This window comes from Alosa alosa, chromosome 23 (assembly GCF_017589495.1).
Source record: "Alosa alosa isolate M-15738 ecotype Scorff River chromosome 23, AALO_Geno_1.1, whole genome shotgun sequence".
NCBI lineage: Eukaryota > Metazoa > Chordata > Actinopteri > Clupeiformes > Clupeidae > Alosa > Alosa alosa.
This window is the reverse complement of record NC_063211.1, coordinates 7,315,060-7,325,080: the sequence shown is the minus strand read 5'-3', so window position 1 is coordinate 7,325,080 and position 10,021 is coordinate 7,315,060. Positions and strand designations below refer to the sequence as shown.

At 40.7% G+C, this 10,021-nt stretch overlaps 1 protein-coding gene across 4 annotated transcripts; it reads right to left on the bottom strand.

Annotated features, from left to right (window-relative positions):
• Positions 1-131: 131 nt before the first annotated feature.
• On the bottom strand, positions 132-9,941 carry rbb4l (retinoblastoma binding protein 4, like). Of its 4 annotated transcripts, none has more exons than XM_048234724.1 (13): positions 9,771-9,941; positions 8,939-9,083; positions 7,879-8,024; positions 7,685-7,687; positions 6,962-7,135; positions 6,494-6,609; positions 5,475-5,635; positions 4,117-4,243; positions 3,425-3,502; positions 2,884-2,963; positions 2,403-2,460; positions 1,011-1,121; positions 132-695 (listed from the first exon to the last, which is right to left on the bottom strand). In XM_048234724.1, the coding sequence occupies exons 1-13, from the start codon at positions 9,784-9,786 to the stop codon at positions 627-629; spliced, it is 1,284 nt and encodes a 427-aa protein (XP_048090681.1). In that variant the 5' UTR covers positions 9,787-9,941; the 3' UTR covers positions 132-626. The 4 variants fall into 4 exon arrangements, with proteins under 4 accessions (XP_048090681.1, XP_048090682.1, XP_048090683.1 ...); XM_048234725.1 differs by having other exon boundaries at positions 2,884-2,960; XM_048234726.1 differs by lacking the exon at positions 7,685-7,687.
• Positions 9,942-10,021: the final 80 nt, after the last annotated feature.

Genomic DNA, 10,021 nt, shown 5'->3' with positions numbered 1-10,021 from the left:
GACCTGGCTCACTGCCTGAATTATTTTATGGCTTTCACAGAATCCAACTGGTTTTAATTAACTGAATAATAATTGACTGAGCAAATACTTCAGTTTTAAGTAGTTTAAGTATATAAAGTGAAGAGCAATGATTTAAAAGTTATTACAAAACATTTTATTGCAATTCTCATCAGGTTAAGCACAAAAAGAAAAACTGAAGAAGAGAAAATGTTACCCTGCCATCTGGCCCTGAAAGGGTGTGTCATATCAGGATGCTGTGACCTTAGATTGCATCTGTCAAGTGCATTTGTTGAAAAATAGCCACCCTCATCCCCTCTACAATGCGAAGCTCTGTTCAGCATGACCATGAAGGACGAAACTAAGCCGGTTGCAAGAGATCTGGAGGCCGTTCCAGCAACACCGACCCAACACTGATTACGAAAGGGATTGTTTCAATAAGGACCACATCAACCTGCTGTTGGCGGGCTGAAGAGGGATAGAGTGGCGCTCACTATTCTGTGGAATGCAGAGGAATAGAAACTAGAGGCGGAGAAACTAAACCGGTTTCTTGCAGCTGAGGGACCTTCAGGGGCCTCTGAAGTGCCAGTATCCCCAATCCCCCCTCAACTGCCCCACGGGCAGCGGCGTTATGAGGCCTGCCCCTCCAGCTCTGAAGCAGGGGTGTCTTGTTCCTCATCATTGTAAATATTTTCCGCCTGCAGAAGAAAATATGAACAGTTTGTACAGATAACCATTCTACATCAATAGCACCATTTCGGAAAAAGACAATTCAAATCATACGTAGTAAGCCAATCATCTACCTATAACAAGGTAGTAACATAATGAGGTTTATAAGAATGTTAGAAGACTAAACCGGAAAACAGGTCTAATCAAATACACTTATTTATCATTATTCATACAGTCTGTCAGAATTAATGTTATCGCTAGCGGCTGTGATGACACCCGTTTTCCAGTTTAAACCTCATTGCTACGGAAAGCAGCAGTTCTCCTGCTTTACGCCTGACACTCACCATCTGCCAAACCTGCATGATGTTATCCTCTGACACCGAGCAGATCACCCATGGTTCATTGGGATTCCAGGAAAAGTCAGAGATCTTGGCTGTGTGTCCACCATGAATAAACTATGTGGATGACAAAACAAGGACCAACAGAAGATTTACAAATCTGTTCATGGGTGAGGAACTAAATCATGCTAATTAATAGCAATCCTAATCCAAATTGTTACGTCTGAGATAGGGTTGGGCCGATGGACGATCGTGATGGTTTACAGACATCACGATGGGAAGCAACCATTGTGATGCCATTCTTCCACAAGCCAGGCACGCACTAATTCTGTAAACCCTGCTTTAACATAGGCTAAAACATAAAAATGTGTCCCTGGAAATGAAGTTGAGCCTAGAACTGATGCATATGCAGAGTACTTTAAAGACTGTCAGCCAGAGAGTGCAAAAATGAAGTACTTAGACTATCTATGTGAAACTACCTTCTTATTCAAATATTATTGCTGATTGTGACATTGTTATTCTTTTTTTTTTCGTCTCGCGCTGTACATAGCTCTAATATTTTTTTCGTGGTAATCAGTATTTGTTATTTGTAAAAGTTGTTTGCCGCTTCCTGCCTCCAGTAGCCTGGACTGTGCGATCACAGCCCCTTACTTTCACTTTCTACTGCCCCTGCTCATAGTCGGCATGGCCGGTAATAACGTGGTATGAGATGCGTTGCATATGAGCTATAGACTACTAACAATGTGTAATATTCCGCTGGTTGGTGCACATGGAAGTGTTCAGATTGGTTGTCTGTCCATGTTTTACGAGGATTTCACTAGAGCAGATCTTGCACACAACTTCGGTAGCCCAAGTCTCTCAGTTGTCCACTTTCACTAGGCCATATATGTATAATATGCTGTGTAACTGTAAGCTACGGCTATGTCATTTTATGTAGAAAATTATACATATTCTGTACAGACATATGATAATTAATGTTGACTATATACACCCCTCCCCCCCGGGCAATATCGTCCATCAATGTTTTACGGTAAACATCGTCAAAAGCCAATTAAGGGAACATCGCCCAACCCTAGTCTGAGGTCTAAATCATGCTAATAATAGGGCAATTCCATGGAAAATTTATTTTTTTGTAACATCCATAACGCCAATAAAATGTGATGGTATGGTATGATGTGAATGATTACATAAAAATTTGAGCATTTGCTATTTTTGGCTGAAAAATGTAAATGAGAAAAAATGCGCAAAAAATTTATGTTATCATTCACATCATACAAATGCCAAGGCATTTCACTGGCGTTATGGATGTGACAAAAAGTCAATTTTCCGTGGAATTGCCCAATAGCAATCCTAATCCAAATAGTTATGTCTGAGGTCTAATAGATCTCCAGGACTCACCAGGAGCTCAGGAGGTCCGTCCTCTGCATCCTCAGCTGACTGCTCCTCCCCGATTTTACTGAAAAACACAAAACACCACTCAGACACAGCACGATTTACCCCAGTACCAAACCACCACCATACCAAGTCTTCAGTGTGGCATACCGTTTACCCTCCCGCCCATACCACCGTTTACCCCCCCATACCAAGTCCCCAGTGTGCTGTACCTCTGGGAGGTATAATGAGAGTCTCATATTGCAGGATCACAGACCACAGAGTTATGGGATTGGCACCAGAGTTTAAATCCGTAACCTCTGACTGGCACTGAGTAAAGCTCACTGGACAGTGTTCAACTTGGATGGAAATGGAAAATGGGAGTCATTACCTATACCGACTATACCCACCACCATTAACATGTCAACAGAACCTGATTTTCCCGTTTTTGGCGCTGATGGAGGACAGGAATGCTTTATTCTAAACAGCAGCGAGGGTTCTATCCTACCTCAGGTCCCACACATTGAGTCGTCGGTCCGTGCCACTGGATGCCAGGATGGTCTCGTTATGAGGGGACCATTGTACCTGCCGGAGAAGTCAGTAAAACATCACTGTCAGTGCAATAAACCCCTGGGCAGCATACGCTTTCAACTGAAAAAAGCCAGATTTAAGGGTAATTCACACCAAGAACGATAACGATATACTATAAGCAAATATCGTTCTTGTTAATATGAATGACGGATGTTCACGCATAAACTATAACGGCTTGAAGAGCGATATTGTTGGGGATCACTTTCAGAGCGATTTGGAGAACGATAAAAAGCTAATCAGAACCTCTCAAATTTTAGCCGTCACATTCATTAACACAAGGAGACTTTGTTTATCGTTGTTCAGTGTGGACGCTTTTATCATTATGGTTATAGTTATCATCATCATTCTTGGTGTGAATGACCCTTAAACCCACACATCTGTAGCGAGGATGGTGGAATACAGTGCAGACAATTTGGAAATCCACGATGAAAAGCTACATACTATTTATAGAGTATTACCTGGAAGATCTCATCCTTGTGCGACTCAAAGGAGTGCAGCTTCAGTTTCAGGTTGCGGAGGTCCCACAAAGCCACCGTCTAAAGAAAAGAAAGGACACGTTATTCTTCAAATTCACATTACGAAGGTCTCATAAAGCCACCGTCTAAAGAAAAGAAAGGACTTGTTACTCTTCAGATTCTGGTTACGGAGGTCCCACAAAGCCACCGTGCTGAATAGCATGAATCAAGTTCATTGCAGGTTACGCCCCTTGGAAATCGGAAGTGAATTAAAAAGGTCCCCCAAACCCATTTCTAATCTCAAACGAGATTTGAGAAGAGCCTACCAGGCTAAGAAACCATAGCAGGGGGGTGCAAAACGAAGTTTTGACTTCGAACTTGACCCTGCATTTAAACACCCCATTTACAAAAATGATACCTGTTGCTGTGCTGCTGCTGTGTTTCTGAAAGGATTCTGTAAGAACTTAATGTACAACTACAGCTGAATTTCACCACTGGTTGAGTCCCTTGGAAACCGCAAGCAAGTGTGTCGTTGTTCTTCAGCTACTGCGCTCCCATCCCCAAATAAGTTTTCCTTCACACTGTACAAATCTTGTAGATGACCTGTTTTAATATCAAAAGGGCGCATCTCACCTAAAAGGTGAGGAGTTTACATCCATGAAACATGATTCTTTTTAAACGGGAAATCCGCAAACCTTGTCAGCTGAGCCAGTGGCCAGAATGAACTCGCTGTAGGGGTTGAAGGACAGGCAGTTGACCTCTGCGGTGTGGGCATCCACCGAATGGCTGGGCTTTGCTGTGTTGTTAGATCGAGTATCCCAGCTATAAAAGAAAGAGAAAGAACATGTGACACAGTGAAACGATGCAATGCCCAACAGATCATGTATTTCACATCACACCACGCATATTGAGATGCTACTTAAAGGAGATGAGTCTTTTTTTAATTTTTGTTTAAAACATAACAAACAAAATTACCAATAAATAACAAATAACTGAATGTGAAGGAATAACTATTTTTAAGTAATACCAAAATGTCCATGGTTTGTCTTGCCCAGATTTCCACTAAAGATAGCATGATAACTAGCCAGAGAACCCTACACATAGCTACTACAGAAATACCCTCCACACATTGAAATCCTGATTAATGTAATACTAATTAGCTCTTCTTCAACTCTGTCAGTTCATCATGACCCATATCTTTATTGCATGTTTAATTCCTGCAGCTTTTTAGCATCTTTTTTTAGAACCCCAAGTAGGCTACCACGGACGCAAAATGCCACCCAGCTGCAAACCTGCCCCTACATAATTTGTTGGCACACTCGCTACTGATATGCTGACGGCAACCCATCCACGTTTCCGAATCTTCACAAAATTGACTCGGCAACAGTGAAAGAGATAATCTCAATGCAAACAACGTGGAATAGGCTACAACGTTGGTGTGCATGACATCGACTGAAATATTTTCGGTCCTTGCATGACTAAACAACTGATTTAAAGGCTAATGCACCAAACGTAAGCTGTCCATTAAAAAAAAACTGTCTTATTTATCCAAGTTAAGCTAGACGTGATTCAACTGGTAGCCTATATTCCTGGCATAGCACATAGCCTAGGCCTACAATGTTGAATTTAAGTTCAACCAAATATAATTGGGCTTTCCAAAACAAGTTACTCTGCCCTCTCCCTACTCCCTTCCACTGTTTGTGTGTTCTACAGCAATGGAAGTGAGTCGAATGAGTAGCGGGAGGGCAGAGTAGCTCCTTTCAGAAAACGACGGTCTCTGGTCTCCGCGCGACATACACAAGGAAGTGTGCGACATGATCTGCCCAAACGTGATACATTTCTAAGCAGAATTGCAATGGGTGAAGCAAATTTCCATGACTTTTCCAAAACTTTTCGGGGTGTTTTTTGTTTTCCAAAACTTTTCCAGGCCTGGAAATTGCCATTTTTTTTCAAATTCCATAACTTTGTTCCCCCAAAACAAACCCTGGATATCTATGGTCCCTCTATCTCTCTATTTTTGTCATCTACTCTGAGCGAGACTGGGGGTTCTCACATCATAAGCTTCTGGTCATCCGCCACAGAGCCAAAGAGAGACTCGTGGAGCAGGTGCCAGGATACATCTTCCACCACAGCTGTGTGTCCAGTGAAGATGGTCTTAGCGTCGATGATCTTCCCTTCCTTCGGACTACCACTGATGTCCCACAGGCAGATGGTCTGGAAAACAGACAGTGTGCGTTACAAACTGGATCCTTCATAACAGCACAGTAAGGTGCAGAATAGAAATTGTTCTGGGAATCCATGTTGAAATAAGGGCTGTGTATCGGAGAGAATCTGAAATTGTTAAGGATTATAACTCTAGGAATTGTGTATCGGAGAGAATCTGAAATTGTTAAGGATTATAACTCTAGGAATTCATGTTGAAATAAGGGCTGTGTATCGGAGAGAATCTGAAATTGTTAAGGATTATAACTCTAGGAATTCATGTTGAAATAAGGGCTGTGTATCGGAGAGAATCTGAAATTGTTAAGGATTATAACTCTAGGAATTCATGTTGAAATAAGGGCTGTGTATCGGAGAGAATCTGAAATTGTTAAGGATTATAACTCTAGGAATTCATGTTGAAATAAGGGCTGTGTATCGGAGAGAATCTGAAATTGTTAAGGATTATAACTCTAGGAATTCATGTTGAAATAAGGGCTGTGTATCGGAGAGAATCTGAAATTGTTAAGGATTATAACTCTAGGAATTCATGTTGAAATAAGGGCTGTGTATCGGAGAGAATCTGAAATTGTTAAGGATTATAACTCTAGGAATTCATGTTGAAATAAGGGCTGTGTATCGGAGAGAATCTGAAATTGTTAAGGATTATAACTCTAGGAATTCATGTTGAAATAAGGGTCGTGTATTGGAGAGAATCTGATGGCAATATGGATTGTAATGAGGTGCTTCAATACATTGCCATACTGTAACTAAGATGATATTTTAACCTATTTTAAGGGAGAACTGAAACATGAGAGAGAGGAGAGAGAGAGAGAGAGAGAGAGAGACAGAGACAGAGACAGAGACACTCACATGGTCGTCTGATGCGCTCAACAAGTTGCCGCTGAGGTTAGGGTTCCAGGAGAGGCCGTAGCCCTCTTTCTGATGCCCTCGCAGCCTCAGGTCTGGACTGCACTCTCCACTGGGGTCTGTACCCGGAACACATGGACGGACACTATTTAAAAGCTGGTCACTGGATACCTCTCTTACTCAAGTAGACACATTGCATATTGATCACCAATTAAAAGTCTTCACACAGTCTTTCACAAAGTCCTTCTATAGACCCTTTCAAGAGAGTTCCATTATCAGCATCATAGTTGGCCCCACAAGGCTTCATTTTTAACATTCCATATGTTATCTTAATGCAGAGGAAGTAGATTGGGGCCCAAATAGAACGTTCAAGCATTGTTTTTGTTTTTATTGTTGAAAGGGTCTATAGAAGTGATTTTTATAAATCACTTGTGTTCATTGTAATTTCTAGTTTGAAAAACTGTGGATCACCTGGTTTGGAGGGGTGCTTGGTGTAGTCAAACACCAGAACATCGGAGGTGGGCGTCTTTGTGGCGATAATGCAGGGGTTCTGAGGCATGTAGCGTGCACGGTTCACCTCACCCTCATGGTTGATCTTGATCTCAATTTCAATCTTACCACTCACAGATCCAAAACCCCCAAACTCTACAGGGAAACAAAAACACCTATGGTTAAGTGTGTGTGAAGACTAGATGAAAGCATTTCAAAAACTAAATCTATAATAGATCTAAACATCTTTAATCATAACAATTATAGAAAAATATTATCCAACCAGGTACCGTAAATGTAAATTGATAAAGATTACGTTTTCAAAGAAAGAATTTACCTATGAACTATGACCTTACTAATGTGAGTCATCGTTTACAGTATATACCCTTTAATGTAACCTTTAATCTCATTCTCTGAGAGCACATTATCAGCAGCATTTAGATACATATAGCATATAACATACAGATTACATAGGAGCATATAGATACATAGTACATGCATGTTTGTTTTTTTCTCTGGGTAAACTGATATATCTGAATCAGAATTTTCCTGAGTACTAAGGATGCCGGGGATTAGATGTTTCTTGGTAGGCAGTGTTCTGTGTATGCAAATTCCACCTTTAACAGGGACCTTCCTACGATGAGTCTCAAAATTCTGTAACAGGGACTCCAGACCCATAAAATAAGATATTACGGATGACCATACCTGCTGGAAAAAAAGAGAAACACAGAAGGTAAAGCACGTTGTTGGCATATATTTGGATCATGTGATTTCCCATTCCTTCGTAAACAGATGTACTTAATAAAGAGACAGTCCTTTCTAACAAGTTACTTGACACTAGGCACAGAAAAAAAGACAAAAAATACAAACAAACAACAACAACAACAACAAAAACTCACCTCCTTTTTCACTGTCGTAATGAGAAGCGTCAAACTGTGCATCATCATTAGGGATCTGGACACTCGCAATAACCAAGTGATTTTGTTCGTCGGAGGTGTGTGTCCCCAACACCAGCCTGTGGACAGCGTAGTCCTTTCCCTCTGGTCTACAAGCAAGTATGAGATGCCAGTTGTCAAATTATCAACGAAACATTATTTATCAAAATTGCATGTTCAAATGCCATATCTATTAACTATAGACCCTTTGATGGTTCACGTCACAGAAAAGATGTGTGTCAGTGTGCGGGGTCAGAAAGCTTCCCATTGAATTGTGTGTGTGTGAATTGATTAAAATGTCAAGGAAACGTCAACATTCTGTTATCAGCTTAGGTCTCAGGATCAGGCAAACATTAGCTAAGACTAATTTAGTTTTTTTTATAGCTAAGACTAATTTATTTATTTATTTAACTAATTTTCACGAGTAAGCGCAGTGTCAAGTTCGACGTTGTTTTGGATAAGAAATGGAATAGATATCGGTAAATGTCTGTAAAATACATATCAAATGCGTCTGTGCATAGCTCATCATCGTCTTGCTTTCCCCCCTGTTCTGTGATTGGTTCCCTATCTCAGGCGAAAATTTGCTCCATGGTCTCCAGGCTGCCTTAGCAGCGTGAATCAAATCGCGCGCAAGGCAGCATGGGAACACCCAGGCTAGTCTGGAAGTGTGGTCTACTGTAAGATTCTTTGGCAAGAAACTTTAGGTGTACATAAATGAATGACTATACTGAAAAGAACCCCATGTCTAATGAGAATTATGGTGGAGGGGCTGTGTGTTGTGGGGCTGTTTTTATTCCCAAAGGCCTTGGGAACCTCGTTAAGGTGCTTGGTTTCTCCTCATTGTTTTCATTGTGAGATTACAATAAATATATTATTGTATTGTATATATTACTTCAACTTAAACAGAAGTGCCAATAATTCTGGAAGGGTACAGTCTGTGGTGGTGTGATGGTCAACTACAGTATGTGAAAGTTATTTTGTCATCGGTTATGTTATTACCACTCATGTTTTAGTTAGGTCTTACCTGTTTACATCGGGCAGCCACTGAACTGTGAGACTGGGCCATTCAAGGGCGTGTGTCATAACCAGATCATACAGAAACGGCGTGTTCTTTTTCCAAATTTTGTATTCTTCGTTGATGACCCTCTCCTCCACAGCATCGTCATACACTACAAGTATGATATTTATTAGAAGGCCATGAGACACTGATAGAAAAGCATGTTCCTTCACAATCATTCATCACAATCAATACATTTGCATAACATATTTACCTCACACTGAATCATCTAGAGTACGTTGAATAAAAAGTGATTTAATACCTCACAATATGTGCAATTAAAAACCAAATTATTTCATTTATGAAATTATCGTTTAAATTCAGAAAAGCAAAACGGCGAACACCAAGGCTTTATGGTGCAAAAACAACAAGCAAAGTAGACAACGGCCCATTCAGAGTTAATGTTATATGAAGTTAATGCCTATGATAGAAAATGTTTAACTAGGAGCTCTGCTTTCAGCTGTACTTGTTTTAAAGTTAGCTGATTAGCTATTTATGCTAGCTAGCTAACGTGGGTTAAGGCTAAGTTTGTAATATTGAAAACATCTATGCAATTGAGCCATCGCTTCATCTGTTGTGAAAATAATAAAAATCATGCGTTAGTAGAACCGAGTGAAGGAGCAAAGTAAGCGAGAAGGACAGACGCATATTACTTAACTTTATCTTGCAGCTAGCAATATTACATTGCTAACTAGCTCGGCATTACTGCACAGTTCTAGCCAGCTAACAGGAGACCAACCAACGCCACAACACCGGCACAAAGCATGGGAATATTCACATCCAAACTATATCAACGTACCCTCTTTATCTGCCATTTCGACAGGGTGGGGAAATTACACACAAAAGCGTGAGACACAATGCTCAAACGCTAAGTAATCTCGTTCTTCTGTTGAATTTCAGCACCAAGCAAGCAGATTGTGTTTTAATTCAGAAGATTTGGCTCCACAGTTCTTTTCATCCGGCGCGCATCTGGTACGATTGATAGCGCATGCGTCAGGCGCGACGTTTTCAGCTCATGCGCAGTAATTTAGTGCAAATGTTTACAGTTAG

Coding starts and splice junctions, on each gene's coding strand:
- rbb4l (XM_048234724.1), bottom strand. Junction 6,610..6,961: donor CAAGCACCCCTCCAAACCAG/GTGATCCACAGT, acceptor TTCCGGGTACAG/ACCCCAGTGGAGAGTGCAGT. Junction 4,244..5,474: donor GATGACCAGAAGCTTATGAT/GTGAGAACCCCC, acceptor TTTCTTTTATAG/CTGGGATACTCGATCTAACA.